Genomic DNA, 21,370 nt, shown 5'->3' with positions numbered 1-21,370 from the left:
GACAGACTGAGAATAAATGTGTTTGTGAACTCACCCATGCTGTCGTTTTGTTCTGACTCCAATGGATGGTCACTGTAAAAACCTGAAAAAAAAAAAAGGTACACAGGTTAAGTGTTAGATGTTTTCACACAGACAAATGTGGACAAGCCGCAATTACATCTACACTGTAGACACAATAACTATTTACTATCACATACTATGTGGACCGAATAGGAAAATGATTTATTTAATTGAAATGCACAATACATACATTTGTCTCAGTAACATTGAATCAAAAACCTATTAAGAAACAATGCAGTTGCATGATTAATCAGGGCAAAGGCCTGTATGATAAACCTTTTTAAACAAATACTTCCAGCAACGAAAGGACCTAAACTAGGAAATGAAAGTCCCCTTAGTGAATAACCATTTTAAATTCCACCAAAATTCTACCATGAATGATACAAACTAGACCCATGACATATCTAAAAAAAAAAAAGACTTCTACACAAGCAGTGTGCACACAAACGAGTAATCATATTCATTCATTCAGAATAATACATTTATTTATATAGCACCTCTTAAAAACAGCAGTTTACAAAGTTCTTCGACAGAGAACAGTTAATCACAACGAGAATGCCATAAGGCTGAAAGCAATTCTTACATTAAAAGAAAAGCAATAAGAGACAGAGCAGGAACAATCACAAGACATTCTCAGATACACAGATAAAAGGTAAAAGAGTAAAAAAGTAAAAAGTGAAGAAGTAAAAAGGAGTGGTGAGACAGACATCGTTACATAAAAGCAGGTCTATAAAAGTGGGTTTTAAGAAGTGATTTAAAAGAAGTCACTGACTCTGTGCGCCTTATCTCCTCGGGCAGCTTGTTCCAGAGTCAGGGCATTGTGGTGGAGAAAGCCCGGTCAACTTTGGTTTTTAGTTTTGACTTTGGAACAGTCAGAAGAGCGCCACCCGAGGATGCAGGTCGGCTCGTATGGAGTTAGTAATTCTGTTAAATAGCTAGGAGCCAGACCTAAAAGAGCTTTAAAAGTGATCAGTAAAATCTTAAAATCAATCTTATAACCAACAGGGAGCCAGTGCAAAGAAGCTAAAATCGGGGTGATGTGATGTCGCCTGTTAAAACCAGTAAGAAGTAACAGTAATCTAAACGGGAGAATATGAGAGTATGAATGACTTTTTCCAGGTCAGAGGCTAACAACATGGGTTTGATTTCGGAGATAGAGCGTATATGGGAAAAACAGGACTGGACAACTTTTCTGATGTTTCAGAATGTTTCATTCCAACATTATCCTGAACTGCTTGGGTCCCTGGGGGGTGGAGCCAAAGGTGGGTCATGCATTTGTACCTAACCTCATAGAGGGCTTCCTGTCAAGCTTTGACAAAAAAAAAAAAAAAAGGCAGCTTGGTGTCAAAAGGAACACACAGCCCATTTATGCACCAAGGTCCATTAGCAGGTTAATATTCCACGGGTTTGAACTTCCCTATGATTCACTAACCATTTCATTAAGGCTTTTTTTGTGTGCAAGTTGTTTACACAATGTTTGTACCACATGTAAACAAAAAAAGTAATTAATTGTAATGTATCAAAGCAACTGGTCACAAAATGGCTATCTTCTATGTGGGTGGAGATGCCATGTGCAGCACTTAAAAATCATATTTATAGGTCCTCCTGACAAACAAACCTTTGAGGCTGTACAAGTCATTTATCACTGGGAAACAAAGGAGGAGTCAGTGTGGATGGTTGGGTCGGGTATTGACAGAAAAGACCACTGTTCGCTTTCAGTCTGTTATGAAGAGTCCATGTTTTTTCCTTTAAATTTGACAATCTTCCATCTTAACCTTTTGTTTTCCACACCAAATCTGAACTTTAATGGTTACAGATAAGATGTTGCAGGAAAGGAAAGCAACAAGCACACTTTCTTTAAAAATCAAACTCTGTCATTAGAATGAATTACTTAATCAATCAGATGCATCATAAAAATAAGAGGTGGACCACACTTGCAGGACCAAATCTGATTATTGGTACAAAAACTGATATATCATCTGACTACCATACAGGCCAGAACAATCTGTTTCATATTGGTTACCTTCTTGCTGTCTGGGCTTTATTTTATACCCTCTTTTTTCCCCATCACCCTCCATCATCACCCTGGCCATCTGTCCGGCCTGTGTCTGGAGACACATCGTCTGCATCTCACTTACATGGCACCCGTCCAGCTCCATCACTCACATCCAAACGGATGAAGAGTGTGGGCTGCCGGTGCATTAGATCTCCCTATCTGTGTCAGTGTACCACCCTGCTATCAACAGCTGTAGACCCCTGACCCGACACACGCCAGCTGCCCCCCCTATACCTCCACCCCTGCCCCACAGTCAACACCAGCATATGTTTTCCCTGGAGCATACACCAACACACACACACGCTCTGTTCCAACACACGTGCCTCAGTCGACCTCCCCTGAACACACACTTATATTGACGTATAACACACAAACACACATGTAGACAAGGATGAATGTCTGCGAGCGCCCCACACATCAATGATACCAAAAATCTGTGATTTGTCACAGCTTTTAAGTGAGATTTACAAAAAATAAATAAATGAACACACTCCAGCACTGATATAGAGCTAAAATAAGTAATAGTAATCTGTAATCTTAAATCAATCATTTCAACTTTCTAACAATTCTGTGTATTTTCTCACAATACTGCTTTACTACTAATTTAGGACCATTTTTGTTTTTTGCGTTTCTATCCATTTTCTTTAAATTACATGGCATGGTGCCGTTTTTTCAAGGGTCAGCTCAATTAAATGACAAAAAATTTATTTTCTCACTGACCTCAACCAGTTTAAAGGGTATAGAATGTAAAACGACATGATTCAAAAAGGTGTGCTTGAAAATAAAGGGGTTTTTTTTAAGTGCATGCTTGCAGACTTACATTTTTATGTTCGACTATTTAAGATGTGCTAGTTAACTTTGCTTTACAGGTTTGTACATTCAGGTTGATGTTTGCAAGCTTCCAAATTCTGTCTACTTTTAATCTCATGTGTTCTAGAGTTACATGTTTTTTAAAAACATGTTTAGATCCGTGCTGAAAAGTACTAGGTAGTGTGGTGGGATCATTCAACTCATAGTGTATGTGGACAATGTTTTGTACTCAAATGTCCAGAGTTGGCTCACTCACTGCATGTTAGGGAAAGGTGTGAAAACCTTAATGTTAAGGCTCTGTTCTCTTCATGGCAGGCCTGAGGGCCTTAAAGAGCTATTTGAGAATTTTGAACCAGCGTTGTGTTAGCCCACTGTGGGACTGTGTGCCAATTTAATGGTGTTTAGCTCTCCTTGTTGCTGGTGCACAGATCTTGGCTGGCCCTGCTGGCCAGATTTTCATGAAACTTAGTGAGAGGGTGTAGCATGGGCCAAGGACAAACCCATTTTAAAAACTGTATCTCAATCACGGGGCGTGTTGTCCAGCTTGTTGACGAGAGCGCAGGCATTGGCGGGTCTGATCTACCTACTCTGCCAGGCTGTGCATTCCGTTGAGCAAATCATCTCTGCCGGGATGGAGGTAAGACTGCCAGGAGACTTAACTATTGCGACAGTCTCTTAAATGCAGAATGCCAGTTCTGACGTAGGTTGGTGCTGATTGCAATTGGGTTTCCGCTATATTCATCTACTACCAGTGCCCCGATGCTGCTAAATCATGCCCACCGCTACTTCAGAAAAGAGGATTGTTTTTTGTTTGTTTTTGTTTTATCTGTAGCAGTGACCACAGTGCGAGGCTTCGATAAACAGTCTTCCTCTCTCTAACCACGGGGACGAGCAAATGGAACACGATGTCATGACAACAACAACAGTGCGAGCACTCTGTTAGCATTACTCCGTTTTCTGAAGTTAGCCTGCCTGTTAGAGGGGATGGCTAGCTAACGTTACTGGGAGAGAACAAAGTACACTGCAGTCAGTCAGCTTCCACTTGTTTTTCCCGTTGCATGTATTTATTAAACGTTACGGTAAGAACGTGTTAGAGCCGCCTTCAAAATAAAAGCAGCAAAAAAGTTCCCATAAACTTAATTTTTATGTGAATGGACTCACATAAAGGCTATTCTTTTTTTCTTTCTTTTTTTAAATAAAACAAGTAAAACTAAAATAAATAATAAAGGGAAAAGATCAAGTTTTTTGATGATAGAGACTTTAGTATTTCAACTGTAAGTAGCCTAGAGAGACTTTAATAAGGACTACGTTTACAAATGCCAATGTGACCTAATCCCAAAAAGATAAACTTTGAACACTGTTAGTATTAATTGCTAACCGTATGAATTACTTCCTGTCGCTAAACACATGTAGCTTTCAAAATAAGAGCACATGAATGTGTAAACAGAATCCACCACAGAATTTACAAGAAGAATAAAACATTATTCTTCTTTACAATAATTAATTCAAATATCTAATGAGATTAAGATCAGTGTATATGATGGAATAGTGGCATTAGAATGTGCTGGCCACCAAAGAAAATTATCCAGGGGACCATGCCCACGAACCCCCCTACTTTGTCTGGTCCCCTATCATAGTCTCAGAAAACCTGTGGGAAACACTGGTTCTAAAGCTTGTTTGCAATCAAGTGTCATTTATAAATATACTCATACTTTCTAAATTGCTGAAAAATATCCTAGAGGAAACACTGGATTGTGTAGTCTACCTCTTCATCATCTCTGAGGGCAAAGTGAACGCTACAGTGACTCACTAAGTGATATTACCAGACAACCAGATTACCAGTGATATTACCAGACAAGCGATTGCTAGCTGTTTAGTATGATCATTTTAGTAGATATATCTGCAACACAATACAAATAATTTTTTTGGCATGATTGTTTTTCATCATTGTATTTAAAAATCTGGCCATAGCTTACACATTGCCCCTTATAGGAGCGCAATAAGAAAACAAGAGAGCCTTAGCGGTGGTCTGCACTCTCTGAGGGCCCTTCTAGTTTTTGAATGCCACTGTCAATGCAATTAGCACCAGAAAAAAAATCCTATTGACCTCCACTGTATTGGGGTGGAGGCAGGAATCTAAATTAGATTATCTGCATAGCTAAATACCACTGGAGGCAAATTAGAACTTTTTTTTTCAGTAAAGTGACCCGATCCTCTCGTTTCCATTCATTCCTATATAGTGAGAAAATTATTTGTAAAGACTTTCTTGACATAGATAATTCATCAGCGTGAACACCATGTATGCTTCTAATTTTTTTCACAGATCTGTTAGTGTTTTGGGGTAATGATTTCTCCATGAGACAATGTTCACACTGTTCCGAAATGATTGGAAATGTTGGCTGCCTGGAAGATGCTTTTCCAGCTTTGGAAAATGATTGGCTTTGCGCTAAAATTATCTATCAACAAAAAGCCAATGTCTGTACAAAGACACACAATAAATGTGTTAGTCAGTCCTCCCACACATCATTTTCCAATTTTCTCTCTGCTGCTTTCTGGTCAGCTCCTAATAGTGGCATTTCTGGGATCAGGATTAAGCCTTGTTTCAGTCCATACACCAAGCCTGCAGTGTTCGCTGATAATGGGCCAGCACTAGAGAAGAATGGAGCTCTCCAGTGTGTGGTCTCTGTTGCTAATCCTCCTGACAGTTTATTGACCATTATAGCCTGAGGCTGGGAAGGCTTCCAGCAGCAGCCAATACAGCCGGAGCCTGCTCCGCTGTGGCCCTTTGTGTGTTGACAAAGAAAGGCTGCATCTTTAACCTTTCACCTCTAAAACCTCTGCAAGTCTTCGAAGCAATCAGCTCCCCATCAAAATAACATGCCACTCTTTGTCCCTTCTGATTCCCTCTTAGTGGATGGAGACATGTTATGCATGTCCAATATGACATAACAACAAGTAGCTCAGTACTGTATCAGCCCCTCATCACAGGCAGATCCGAGCTCTTACAAATACACTGAATAGCATTTGTAAGTGAAAGCAGACTATTTTCTATTTTGTGTGGTGATGTAACTACTGATTTAAGCATGTTCAGAATAGTTTATGCAAACTCTGAAGCATTTCTTCATGACTCTGGTTCATTTGGCCAAATACAATTGGAAGTATATGCTGCAGTGCCTCTATTGGCTGCTACCTGGAGTACTGTCACATTTAAAAATCATATTTGGGGTCTAGAGCTGAAACGTCATCATTTCAATCAGTTGTCAAACAAAATGCCAAAAACTCAAAAAGTATTTGATGGATTTCCTTATACATGATAGTAAATTGAACATCTTTGGGTGTTGGACTATTGGTTGGAAACATTGACTGTATAATAATAGTGGATGTACCCAATGGTTTGTGGACTGCTGCTTTGAAGGCTTGAGTTCGGCATTTTCGCTGTCACCATATTGGTTTATAGTCGTATCCATACTGATGTTTTGCAACTGGTACATGCAAACGGGCCACAATTTTCACCGTGAAAGGGTCAAAGTTCTAAGATACAAACACACAGGGCTCTATGGCAGCGACCTGTCAATCATACAGTAGCTCCACTCAATTTAAATTCTACTGCAAATGGAACCAAATGTACAAAATAATCATGTTGTATTGAAGAAGACTTGAAACTAACGATTGAGACCATAAACTCATTATGAGAATGTTTACTAAGGTAATATATCAAGTGGGAAGTAGACTTACATACAAACTGGCCATTGGATAGAAAGCAGGATTAAGACACTTTTTCTGTTAAGAAATCAGTAAATGGACTTCTTGTTTCACCATTAAATGCCATTCCAATTTTTGTGTTGCAGACTACTGACAACTTTGTTTTGTTTTGTTTTTTTACAATTTCACATGTTTTCTGACATTTTTAAGACCTAATGATTAATTGAGAAGAAGAAACAAAATCCAAGCTTCAAAACGGCAGCTGTGGATCAGATGGTAGAGCGGTTGAACACTCATCGGAAGGTTGTTGGCTTCATCCCTGTCCATGGCAGTCTACATGTCCAAGTATCTCTGAGTTAGATTGGCCCTGATGCTGTGCCATGCATGTGTGAATGTTCCTCATAGTGTAAAAGCAGTGTGAGTGGTCCCTATGACTAATGCTATAAATTAGTGAACACTTCCACTACCTGAGGTAAACGGAGCTCTGATTAATATGTATACCCATTTAATTTGTATTACATTTCCTTCAGTATTTTTTATTTTTCTTCTATTTTTGATAGATACACATCAAGTGAATCTTTCTGTGATCATGCACTTACATTTGAATTTAAGCTATAAATACTATGAATAACCGGCGAGAAAAAAGAGCTGAGCAGCTATTTGTTCAAAACATTCTGATTCAAGGCACTACCACAAATCAGCAGGTTTTATTTGCAATGAAGTTACTCTTTCTTGCCCAGTGGCCCATGAGCCTGATGGTTATATTTTATCACTTGTTCTTTACTGGTATAAACAGAGAGAAAAAAAATAATGTCCCTAAAATTACATAACTTTAAAGCCCTCCAATAACAAATAGTATTCTACTATAGTGTGGTTCAAACATACATCAGTATGGTATGAGTCTTTACAGGACCCTTTGGTCAATACGTACCCACAATCGACAACGTAAATGTATATTACAGTACAGCAGAATTCCATACTAAAAAAGTGCCATATTGCTGGACTTGGTGCACAAGGCCACAATGTAGAGGGGCTTCATCTATGATGTACATGCAACAGAAACTGAAAGCCCACCAAGTCCCCCACCCTCTGAAATCCTTTATCCGAAGCCATTAGCAGTGCCTAGGAATCCCTCCCTAACATTCATGCAGCCCCTATATCAGTCCATCACTGTCCCCACTCTTCTGTCCCAGATGGCCGGGGTTCCGCATGGCCAGCGGAGGGCAACGGCAGCCTGTTATCTGAGTAGGTTGGCCTCTACCTGGCAGCCTGGCCAGCCTTGGGCCAGCCCGCCCTTATCTCAGCACTACCAACCATACAACGGCCATCTATCACATGTCACACTGCAGGCATGGCTCCACACAGTGGACAGGACATAGAGGAGAGATGATGACAGAGATGTAGCTTCAGGTTTAAAGTCAGAGTAATATAACTATTGGCCAGGAGACCAATGAAGCCTTAGTGAGATCAACCCACTGAGTCTCCCTGTTACCGTGAATAAACCCATTAGGATATTCTGTCCCCCTTTGACTGAGCAGTAGGCACTGTTAAAGAGACAAGGACAAAGTATTTTCATGATTATTTGTTCAACACTTGGCAGACTGACTTTGGACTAAAATTAGTGATATCTCGTTCTTGAACGATTCGTTCTATAAAACGAATCACTTGGCAGAACGAAACATACTGAATCACTTCCTGAAAAGTATCTTCTCTCTCGTGTCTCATTCTCTCTAGAGACAGTAAGTGCTAAGTAGAGTGTGCACAAGTCCGCCCCTCACTCCAGCCTTATTGTTGTTCTTTTTTATTTTTCTTCTCTTTGTGTTTTACCTGCGGATGGCAACCAGCAATAGGTGCACTACCGCCACCTTCTGCCCGGAGCTCCCTCTCGCCCTCTCAAAGGAGCCATTCCCTGTCGCTATCTCAGCCAGTGTTTCAGTTCATGTACTGAAGGTAATAGTACAGTGAACGAGAGTCCTGATTCGCTCTCTGTCTCACGCAGTGAGATGTTCAAGAACGTGATGCAAGTCTCAGTCACTCAGTAAGACGCTCAATGAACGTACTGCCTCCGTCATTCAGTTCACTGAGGAACTAGTACAGTGAACTGGCGCCCTGTGAGAGTCGCCTGTTTTGATAACGGGCGCTTTTATTTTTAAAGGACGTAAAGAGACTTCCTGTCGATCGTAAAACTAAATCAAGTGAGATTATACTGTAAAGATAACTCTAGGAGTTCAATGTTTTCTGTTTTAACCCCCGAAGAGGCATACGGTTAGCTTTGACAGTAATCTTGCATATCAAGTAAAAAGTAACCATGCTAGCAAGGTTTGAGAGCTAGTTTTGCCCCAATTAATACTCTTGTATTTCTGTGTGTTTGATCATTCTTATTGCAACTTTCAGTTTTCAAACTGTAGCTTTATCCTACTTAATTCTCGCCTTATTGGCTTATTCATGTATGGCCGTTGCCAGTTCATTTATACTCTTTTTCGACCAGAGCCGGTTCCCAGCCAGTTCAACTGTTTGCTTTTCCACAGGCTCTAGAGCCACGTCATTACATCACTGCTAACGTCTCTGTATATGTCTCTGCCCTCTCAGCAAGTATAATAACGTCAGCCTACATGTCTCTACAACACATCTGTGCTGCTCATCTTGATCACTATGGATGCTGAATACATTGTTATTATCACTGAACATAAGATGTTAATGTTGTACTTTGTTGCAAGTTAACGGTAGCTCGATAACGTTAGCACGCTATCGATCGCCGGCTAATGTTAGCATTCGGCCGTGTTTCAGCTCAGTGAGTACTGATACAGTCAGTAATGAAATGATTCGGTGTACGAACCTTTTCAATCTTCTCATATCACTGCTGTTGTAACTTTATTTCGGGCATTTTCAAGCTTAGTTAATTTTCTGTGGTGCAATTCAGTGACATAATTGTTTGGTTTGTGTTCGCCAGCAGCATTTACTAGTTGACTAAAATGTGTAATGCATGACTAAGCTGCCCTCTAATTGATCAAAATGTCCATGCGTGTGTGTAAAAGAGTAAAAGAGGAGCAGATGCTGCATTTCATATATTATCGTTATCGTTTTCACTCATCACAATGCAGTTTGAAAATGAAGCACAGGTGCAGCTGGAAGACAATGTGCTGATCCACTGGAGTAGCCACAGTTCAGAAGGCCTCCTGGATCTACACTGACAAGTCTTTGAAAAGCACACAAGGCACTGCATGCCTCCTAAATAAAAAAAAATATATATGATTTTAATTATTTATATTATTAATTTAATGAAATAAAGGTCAGTTCACCCTGCTTACTTGCAGTGTTAACTAGCATTGTCCAGTTTTTTTCTGCACCAATGGTTAAAATCTGTCTGTTGTTGTCATGGCTGTTTGTATCAGTGGGTAAAATACAGTCTCTCTAGTGTGAATTCATGGATTTAAAATGTTCATCTGCATATTTATATCATAGACGTAGTGATATAATAGTTCTTAAAGTATGAAGCGTAAAAAGCGTATCACACGACATGAGCTACATATGAAACAAAAATGAATGCAAAATTGGAGTTGTGGATGAGATGGATACAGTGAATGACTGATGACCCAAACATCTCTCACTGACTATCACTAAATGACCTGTCTCTGAAAGCAGCTAGTGACTGGCTGATGAAGTGAGGCGAGGACAGATGGGAAATGTTATGCAATGTTACAGTTGTGGGTTGTGTGACGTCAGCTTTTTACTCACTCAATCAATCAATCAACCAATCAATCAATCAGTCAATCACCCCTACCAACTGTAAGATGGATGAGAGGAAGCAGCAGCCACAGATAGATCATTGTTTTCACTCTGTGTCAGGACTAAATGAATCCTGTTCTTGCCCAGAGGTCAGAGCAGAGAGGGCTGTTTTACCCCTTGGGCACCACTCGACCCCTCCCTCCTCCAGCAGAGACACCCAAGCATGACAGTAAGGAGTTTCAGTTTGCCTTAGACAGCCTTGATGCAGCAGATGGGGTTATAAGCGAGTGGAGAGGGGAGACGTTGCCGCCGATATGCCACCACCTGGCTTTAGAGGGGCTGCTGCTGGATCACTCTGCTACCAAAAGGTTTATTGTTGCTTTTTTGGGGTTAATGCGGTCCCACCTGGTTCTACAGGTACCACTAAATCAATGCGTCCTCCTCCTCTTCTACATAACAAACTCCCTGGGTCCTGATTAGCAGTCTGTCTTTAGCTCAGAGCCCCTCTGCGCTCCATGGTGGATATTACATCTGACAGATTGTGAAGGAACTCAAGTGTTGGCTTCACAGGCTGCTTCCCAGTCATCTCTTTGACCTCTACACGTGACCCTTGACCTCTGTGTGTAACATACCACAGCACAATGTCTACTCTGTCCTCCCCGCTGCTTCAGGCTGACAAAGTGCACAGCCCCATGGTGCTGCCTCACAGCGCCACTCAAGTTCACAGATCTCCAAACTCATGAGCTCACATTGTGACCAGCAGAGAGGCTTTATGGGGTCCGATCACCTGGAAGTGACCGGGGGGATTTTGTCATGAATGAGTGATAAGGGTTTTAAACGTGGTAATGCTAGAAGCAGAAAATAACATTTTCATCACCTGAACCAGAAACCCAGGAGACACACTATTTTAAAATGTGTCTAACTAAATTAAAGACATACAAATATTTCTTATATTTATGTTGAGTTTTATAAAAAAAAAATACATTTGACGTGAGATACACATAATTTTAACATGATTTGATGACATTTAACACATGATTTTTTTTAACATCATTGTTCATTTTTTAAATACAAAGTAAAGGAATTGTTTAATTTATTTCTAATTTATTATTTTGGGGAATATGCTACTTTGCTTTCTTTTCAAGAGTGAGATGAGAAGACTTGAATTTCATGTCTATGCTCGAAGTAGAATGTCACTGAGAAAAGAAATACCTATTGCACCTCTAAACCTCTTTAATGAACACATTTTATCTTTTTTGTTTAGTCCGTACACACAGAAATTAAACTATTTGTGGCCAATCCTGATTCCAGCTCCACACTGAACACACAGACCTCATGAGATTCACATAGATCTGTCTTCTCATCTCACTCTAAAAATGAAAGTGAAAAAGTGGATTTCTTCCAAAGAAAACAAATAAGTCAAATTACACTTGAAGGGGAAAAAAAAGAAATCCAAAAAGACAGTAACTGAATCAAATGGATATATTACTTGTTTTCTGTTTACTCAGGAGCATCACCTGGCAATATTAAACTTGGAGAACAGTGACAAATAAACAACGATGGTCCAAATAAGAATTATTCTACTGGTCACAAGGGGACATCCATGTATAGATTGAGACTAAATATTGAGAACATACATATTAAAAACTTAATTCAGCACTTTTTACATTATCTTAAAGCGAAAACTTCTCTTTTTCTGAAAATTAGATTAATCATTGACAGATACTTGAGTTCCGTTGATCATCCACTTAAGGTTGGAGTTAACTCATCTATTTATTTAATGTTACAGTGATGGCCACAATGCAGCCTTTAAGATCAAACAATGGGGTGAAGGCCACTTTTTACAGCCTCTGAGACTTTTTCATAGTGCCGTCATCAGTGTATGTTATGTTAAGCTAATGAATGTATGTCTTTATCTGTGCTAATCCCGGCGGGCGGGCTGGCTGAGGGTCACGCTGTGGTCAGAGGGGTGGGGGCTCCGTCACCGCCACTTGACACGCTCAAAGGAGCAACTTCCCTTTCATCATACCAGGGGTCAGAGTTTTACTACCTCATAGAGCCAGCGAGCATACTGCACTGTGCAAACCCAGGCGGAAAGCTGCCATCTGATAATAATCATCTTACAAAACCAGCCAAATAACAGATCATTTTAAAAAAATAACACAGGGGGCTCTGCCTCTGGAGTCACCATGTTCCTTACATTCAGCTACACCTCACTTCTTGCTAATCACAGTTCCATCTACCAGGGTCTTCTGGTCATGTGTGAAATGGACAGTTCAGACTGAAACAAACTTTGGTTGAAAATTGGTTGAAAACAGTTCTGCTCCCTTAAAAATGTTGGGTATATTTTTATACAATTGGGTAAATTATTGTTGAATCCAAGTTGCCCTGTTGTGGCACCTCTTGAACTGTATTGTTTATCCGTGATATATCAAGGGACTATGGGTCACTTTAAATGAATTTTAAATGCATTTGCAACTTTTAAACATTGGCTGTTTTTAGACAGCAAACTGAAAGGTCTCTTTATTTTACCTGACAGCTTAGAACACCTCCCTCCCTGTGAAAAATGAAATAAAAGTAAATGGTACTAGTTTACTATATGCCACAATGTTCCATGAGGACAGTATTTTATCTAATACTGCATAGTCTTATTTTGAAAAAAATAAGCATTACAATCTATCTCCAGTTTGTTAGCAGTTATCTTACATTTGAATATGAATACTATAAAAAAAAAAAAAACTGTGACTCCATCTTACAACAGCATCCTCAAAACTTCATCTGAAAGTTGTTTCAATATTTATTTATTTAGTGTGTGTGTGTAAAGGTAATGAGAATCTGTTTATTATCCGTTTGGCAGATTCCTGTTAAAATAGTCGATGTGCCCAGCTCTGTGTGTCTTTTCTGTTGACTGTGAAATGACTGTGGTGCCTGCTGATGGGCTTCGTCTGGAAATCACTGAGGGTCACTGTGCTTCAACAACCAATCATATTCAAGTTTCCAACTTCCACTCAGCAAGGAAGGGCCTTAGCATCAATACACTAGACATATCACTTGTATTTCAATAGCCAAATCAATAACACCTAACAGCTATGACTGCTAACAGAAGACTCGTTTTTTGGTTTTTCTCTGAAATGCAAATTGTGTTTTTGAACTGAAACCCCTCTGCTCTTTTATAACCCACCAACAACTGCATCTTCCAGGCTTGCAGCTTCACAGGAAAGCCATCCCGACTCTACATACCAAGTTCAGTCTTTTACAGCTGCCTGTAAACTCATCCTCCACCCAAATTCAAACTCAAATTGAAGACATTTATGGCCTCTGGCTACGCTACGTGATGAATATCACAGAGGCCTGACAACAGCATGGCTCACAGATCGCCAGTGACACTGTACCAACTGTCCCCTATTCTTACTGTAATGCATTCCCCTTCAAAATATGCTTTATGGCAGTGTGCTACTTCCTCCCCCATCTTCCTCTGCAGCTCATTAGAAGCTGTTAGATCCTCAGGTTGTAGCAGCATCAAGCAAGCAAACATCTCAGATAGAGCAGCCTCACTGCCATCCCAGCCTGTAGCTCATGGATCAAGTGGAGGCTGTAAATACTTTCCTGGGTTACGTGGAGGTCAGCAGAGAGCGGGCCATTAATGCTTCAAGAGCAACATCCCACTGACCCTGGTCACCGTTCCCATATCGCTCACTGTCACCTCCCCCACGTGTCCATCACAATCCATACAACAACACAATCACAGACACAGCCTCGGGGACGAGCTCTGAGCTCAGTGTAGGGATGAGAGAAGTGCTGGGAGATTCAATATTTGTGCACCTAAAACAAGAAGTTTAGTTTATCGTAGAAAACTGAGAAAAATATTAACTTAAAGATTTAAATCAATTATTAATTGATCTGACAAATTACAGGAAAATGATAACATGGTGTTTAAACACACTCACCCTGTCACCATTTAAATGTATACATTCAATCACTTCTATCCACAGTCCTGAGTACAATTTCAATTTCTTTGCTAATTTTCCATCAGTTCACTTTTTTTTCTCTCCATCCTTCCATGAGTGATATGTAAATGTTTGGATTTTAAACACTCCATACATCTTAAACAAGTCAAATCATTAATTAATTACTCAATTAATGGAGAATTGTGTCGCTCTTCAAGCACCTCAGACTTCCTGGGTCAGTATTTTCTGCTTTTCCCTATTTTATATCATTATAAACTACATATCTTTGGGTGTTGAATGGCTGGTCAGAGAAAGGAAGACATTTTAAGACCATGGATTCTGGGGGACAGGTTGGATTTTGATGAGAAATGAGAGGAATGAGTTAAAAGAACATTAACTGCACACCAAGCATAAATTATAGAAAATGCTGAAGGATGATGAGAATGGTTGAAAAATAGTTTTGCATAAATGTCAGGAGTTCATATTTTTTCAGTTAAATATGAATTGGTTTTCCTCTAATAATTTACTTCTGACTTTTTTTGGATTATTAAACCAGCACAGCGCAAAAAAGTATTTTTAAGAATAAAAAAATAGTAAAGTGGTGCTGGGTAATGAAACTATTCTATTCTTTCTTAGCACTAACCAAATTGCATTCGCAACACCAAATTTTCAAAAAGAAAAAGAAAACAAAATGTTCTGCTAATTTTTGCTTTTGCATTTAGGTAAACTCCAGCGACGTGCAGCGACTTATACTAAATGAAAACATCGGTCTGTTGTATCTTGATACAACACAAAAAATGACCATAGATGAGCATGGTAAACAGGGGAAAATCTTGTTTTAAGATTCCGTTGTAGAGTGCCTAATAAAATGACCCTTCTTACAGTGTTTTATAGGAAAGCAATTAGCCTGTTAGATTAGAGTGTTGGTATGCTAATGTGCTATACTGACACTGCAGTGTGATGTGAATGTTATCCTGATGTGACAAGGATCTGAAGCTGATCTGAACCTGTTGTATTGCATTGCATACATGTTTGCTGCGGTCTGTGATGTTGCATCATCATCTGACCCTCTTCATTCTAGCCACACACGTGTTGCCTGGAAACAGCAGCATCAGGATGCTGTACAGGGCTCAAACAGAGAGGACCACACTGGCCTTAACCTCATACAAAGTCCTCACCATTTAATCATCCTATTATATACATGTCTTTTTTTCCTACTAAGATGAGTTATTGTGTCCCACAATTGTATTTTTTTTATTTAATGTAAAAAAAATAATAATAATAATAATTTACTCAATGACAAATTCCCATAAACAATTTGTCTGAAAAACAACTACAAGAACCAATGACAGCTAATGAAAAGTTCAAACATTAACGTCAACCAACCCACAGTTTATCATATCAAACAAAAGTGTTAAATCCATGTGTTTTTAAAGGTAGGTGAATGGTTCAAAACACAATTCATTTCTTGTAAAACATATGCAAAATGGAGTCTGGTAAGGGACAATATCTTTCATTGCATTAGTATTTTAAAATGTTTGGTAAAACTAGTGTTTTCTTAAGCAATTTTTTCATATACATTTTGTGTATGCAAGTTTTATTTTTAAACACATTCATTTTAACTTTAAAAAAATCAGGCCAATCCTCTCAAAGAAATAAATATTTTCCTATTCGAAGTATTTAATTGTTTTATTAAACTTAATTTGCTCAGAAAAGATTGATCTTTTTTTTCTTTTTCCTCATCATTATAAAGAAACCTGGATGATTCATTAAAGGCTTATATGAGCATCTTAGTTTATTACTTTATCTTCCCTGATCTCTCCTTCTTACAGCACAAACAGGATGACAGTGATAACACACTTTAGGATCCTTTCATTCATCAAAACGTAGTCTTTAAATGGTGAAACCATCTGCTGTGGAGCGTGCTGTGAGATAAATCACCATGTTTGAAATGCTAATCAGCCTGGGTGAAGAATTTTTTCCAATGTGGTGTAATCATCTTGTCCTAAGATTGGCTTCCTTGTTTTACTGCATATACAATAAGTGAAAATGAAAGTAATTTCCTTCAGTTTCTGATTTAATTTGGGGGGTTTTAAATAATTGTAGGGAAGGCCATATCATATCTGATTTTCTCTGTTACCAAATAGTGCCCCTTGATTGAAGAAAGATAGATCTGCATTGGAAAAATAGAAACTGTTGACAAAATGTAAAAGCAACATTTAACATTTAGTATTGAATTAATCAAGTTATTGGTTCTCTCAAAAGAGACATCACATTGATAATTTGACCTCTGCTGGACTTATTTGAAAACGTGAGCGTGCCTGACAGAATCCTTCAGACTTGAAAACATCTTGGGTTTTTTGTTCTTTTTTTATTTCTACAACTTCCATTGAGTCTAGACATGAATCAAAGTCCTTGACAAAAAAATGTGAATACCTGTCAAATCTTAATCATGAAAATCAGAAACTAGAGAAGACTAACCAGTCCAGCTTTCAGTAACACTTGTTTTTATAAAAGAAGGAACAATCTAATTTCATTTCCACTGTGTTTGAAAATTAGATTGGCAAAATGCTGGTTTCAGGTATTTTACAAGCAAAAATGACAACCAATCACTGTCTGCTTCCAAATGTTAGGATTTGCTGCTTTTTCCCTGACTCTATCATTTCATAGTCACACAAAAACAAGATGTTGGAAGATATCACCTATAGTCATTTCATAGATCAACTGATTCACTGAGAAAATAATCATCACAATAATAATGGAATAATGTTAAATTGTGCTGATTTGATGTATGTGCAACATATTCTTAAAATCACATCAAAACCAAACATTCAGTCAATCTGATTTTCATCTTAACTGTACAAAACTGCTGCCCACATTATGTCCAAATGACTTCGGTTAATGCTGTGCTCTTTATATTGTGACAAAGTAACCGGCTTGAGTTTATGTCTACCCCCCGACACTAATTTTAGTTAGGAGACCAGGTTTACAGATCTGTTCTAGCTATTCAAAATAATCTCATCTGATGTGTGATTGTGAGAGAAAGGGGCAGGGGATGACTGTGTTCATGTTTACACAGATCTACTGATAGGGTAGGGAGTAAAGTTAAGAAGAAGAAGAAGAAGAAGAAAACAGGACATGATGGATCACATCTGCCTGCGTGGCCCCTCCACCACCAGCAGCAGTGCCTCCTCCTTTACTGTATTCCTCCTGGCTCATCATTCAAGCGTCACGGCAGGGGGTTTCACATCCTGTCCCTGCCCCACCCACAGCCAGCAGTCCCCTTCACCCTGCCCCGAGGGACAGGACAGACCCCAGGCCAGCGCAGGGGCTGACAAAGCACTTTCTTTCAATCTATCTGCCCTGTTGTGCCAGCCAGCCTGCAAACCCCCGAGGCCCAGTGGATTCACACTAATACAGAACCACCCAGCCAGTCTTCCTCCGTCTTTCTGCCCCTTCTTCTTCCACTGAGTTCAATTACATAAAAACAAGAACGCTCCACTGAGCAGAGAGTGGGTTGGGAGAGCCAAATTCCTGGTCAATTCAAAGATCAATGGAAATAGAGTTTGTTCTTCAAATGTGGTTATGTGGAGAAGCTGAAGCTGAGGCTCAGGCAGGAGCTGGGAGGAGGGTTTGCCTGCTTTGTTTTCTATGTAACAATGTGAGGTGACAGAAAGGTTTGGAGCAGTTAACACTTCTCCCCATCAGTGATGGCTTAACCAGCTGGACTTAACATCTGTAACATCTGTTGTACCTATAAGGCTGCGACTAACGATTATATTATTTTTTGATTAAGCCGGCAACTATGTCTTACAAATCTGCTTTTTTGCCTTTGTACTTTGAATTGTCTGTGTTTGAAATGTGCAATAAAGCTGCCTTGCCTATTTTCTGGATTACCTGAAATGTCTGAGAAACCATGGGGATGTCATTAAATCTATTTTTTCTCCCCAAACTTCCAAATTATGCAATTTATTGTCACATAAGTCAAAAATCATCACAATTATCCAAATAGTTGTCGATTATTTTACGGTTGAATCGGCTACTCATTTCAGCTCATTATTTAGAAGGCCTTTCTCAGCCAGATTAAGTTATTGTATATTGTTACATTTATATAATAATGAAAAAGCCTCTTTCTGTTCATTGTACTACAAGATCTGCATTTACGATAATGTGTTAATTTCTAAAAAGCTTTTGATTTGGTGAATATCAATTGATTAGTCTTTTAGAGGTGGGGGAAAACTGCAAATTACAGAACTAGACTATGTCAAAATTAAATCCTTCTTTTTGGGCTTATAAAATGTTTTCATAACATTCAGCTTTATTTGGTTCATTTTCATTGATTGCTTGTTTTTTTATGTATTTAATTATTTAATTATTTTTTTAAAAAGCCTACTTAAGATAATATTGAAAACTATTATTTTAAGGTTAGGAGGACTGCAATTAGGCCATTGATCAATCAGTTGACTATCAAATTGATCGATAAATAATAATAGGACAGAAAATAGTAAAATAAAATGTCTGTAATAGTTTCCTAAAGACAAATATGACACCTAAAATGTCTCGGTTTGTCAGAAAAGCACCACAGAAAAACACTTGGGAAGATTAAACCTGAGAATGCTTGAGTTTTGACAGGGTTGACTTTACTGATATTAGAATTATCATCATTGTGTATGGTGAAATTCTGTGTTTTTTCCTTCAATTCCTTACCCATTCATTAATTTCATTGCTGGTCTTTTTTCATTCAATTCCCGTGCTCTGTCTTGATTTGCCACTACCTCCTTTTTTCTTCCTCTTCTTCTCAACTATCCACCATAAAAGCTTCACCTCACACTGACAGTTTTGAACACACACACACACACACACACACACACACACACACACACACACACACACACAGCCAATACACACACAACTAACAAGTCCCTGTTGTATTATTTCCTGATGAAATGTTGACAACGGCCTTCATTCACTGCTCTAGTCTTTGTTGTGATTTTCCATAAGCGTATTGTCTTTGACTTCTTTCATGCAATAAATAAAAAGGATGCATGGATTTTTCAGCCTGATGAAAGACTTGAATAATGATGACAAATCGAAATTGGCAGTTTATTTTCTGTGCATGGACTTATCAACATGAAAATACTAAGTTTTTTAAGTTTTTTTTTTTTTTTTTTCCTTTTTTCCCATATTGTTATAGTTAGAATTAACCAAGGAGAGGTATTTTGGACTTGACAAACTACCTAAATTAAATTGTTGCGCAGACCTAATGTATTTATAATTAGGCTTATTAAGTCAACTGTTATTCTACAATTAAGTGACAAACAACTGTACCGATAACAAAACACAGTTCATGTTGGTGTCTAAATAGTGCATGGTGAGAGTGCTCAGAGCAGGCAGAGTTAAAGGAATTTTAATCTTGGAAATGTCAATAAATCTTCAGTCACCCACATGGGGGCACGATATGGGACTGGCGCCTGAGACAGACACTGCTGCAAGGCATTGTGGGGCTTGTTTGAACCTGGAACTGCTCAGTAGGGAAAATATTAAAAAATAAATAAATAAATAAACTATTGAAAGTAAACTGAACGACAAGTGAGTGTGGAAACTTTTTTGTCAGCAGCAAAGCTAGTGTCATCTACAGAGGGTTTATTAATCCTGCTGTCATCTAACGATACATTCTGTCGAGATAAATCTGAAATTCACCCAACTCTGAACCCACCTCGCCTATTTATCGCTTGTTCCTTGCCCTCCCGTGCTGCGCATGTAACACCGGATTTGGGGGGCTAAAAGCTACTGGCTTCAGGGCGTTCTCCAAGTTCAAAAGTTCACCTTTTACGATCTCCCCGAGCCTGACTGGCCACTTCCAAATAAAAACATTCCGACCTCTGTTCCCAGCAAGCCCAACTGCATCTATCACACAAACACGCAGCTCACGGAGAAGCAAGCAAACAATTAAGTTAAAAAACAAACGAAAGCACCTACATTCCAGGACAAACAGCGACAGCGCTCTCATAGATAATTGGAGCTCGTTCACCCCACCTGAGAATATACATAAGTTGCGTTTGTAGTCCTAAACTTGATTTCAGCGGATACAAATTGCTGAGCTGCGGTGCCTGTAGATTGCTCCTGCAGCAGTGATGGATGCACTGATAGGGCTCATCAATAATACTGTAGCCATGCTGTTACGTGGGGACAGCACTGTTTTACAGTGTGTGTGTGTGTGTGTGTGTGTGTGTGTGTGTGTGTGTGTGTGTGTGTGTGTGTGTGCAGGTTCATGCTCCGGGTGTGTTTGCCTACCGTTAACGGACTTGGCGTTGTTTCTCTCCGGGTAGTCGAACCCATTCGTCCTCTTCTCTATCTCCATCCTCCCGCATGGGCTGATCCCCAATCAGACCGACGTCGCCTCTCACTGCCTCGACAAACCTGCACGCTGTTGATTGTGATGGTCAGATGACTGATGATAGTGCAGTGTGAAGTGAAACTGGCACTGCTTTGTCCCTGTCCTCAGCCTGGCTGGCTCACTGCTCGGAACGCCGTCCCATGATTAGTCCACTGCTTCCAGTCAGCGTGGAATAACTAGATCCACACCCCCAGGGGTGGTGCGTTCAGGGCCTTGGAAGAGAGTGGAGGATAGTGGTTTTCTTTCATCCAATTAGACAGCACTAGTCTCACTAGATAATGTGATGAATAGAAACTTAATTAAATTGCACAACCTTTTTCTTGAAAGTGACACGCTGAAAACTCTTCCTTTTTTTTTTTTCAAACAAAACGTGCTTTCACGTTTTCAGGCTATGTATTTTCAAACATAAAACTACAATCTGTATTTTTTTTCGGTGTAAGGTTATAAACTGTACAAAACAATGCACAAACATATATTCTTTTCAACATGAAAATAAAAATTAAAAAAAAACATTGTCATAAAAAACAAAAAATAAATAAATAAATAGAATTTTAAAAACAACTCCCAAAATCAAATGAATAGGCTACACACAACTATATCTTCAAATAAACAAACAAAGGCTGGGCCTGGGTTCAAAGATTTAGTTAGTTAGTTAATTAATTAGTTAGTTAG

At 39.1% G+C, this 21,370-nt stretch overlaps 1 protein-coding gene across 1 annotated transcript in view; it reads right to left on the bottom strand.

Annotated features, from left to right (window-relative positions):
• The window catches only part of nr6a1a (nuclear receptor subfamily 6, group A, member 1a), a 93,629-nt gene extending 72,706 nt beyond the window's left edge, over positions 1-20,923 (bottom strand). The window contains exons 1-2 of the mRNA XM_059337320.1: positions 20,596-20,923; positions 35-82 (exon numbers count right to left, since the gene is read on the bottom strand). Of these exons, the coding sequence (XP_059193303.1) occupies positions 35-82; positions 20,596-20,662 (115 nt within the window). The 5' untranslated portion in view covers positions 20,663-20,923. The remainder of the gene's footprint in view (positions 1-34; positions 83-20,595) is intronic.
• Positions 20,924-21,370: the final 447 nt, after the last annotated feature.

Source organism: Centropristis striata, chromosome 7 (assembly GCF_030273125.1).
Source record: "Centropristis striata isolate RG_2023a ecotype Rhode Island chromosome 7, C.striata_1.0, whole genome shotgun sequence".
Lineage (NCBI taxonomy): Eukaryota > Metazoa > Chordata > Actinopteri > Perciformes > Serranidae > Centropristis > Centropristis striata.
This window is presented reverse-complemented; position numbering and strand designations above follow the sequence as displayed.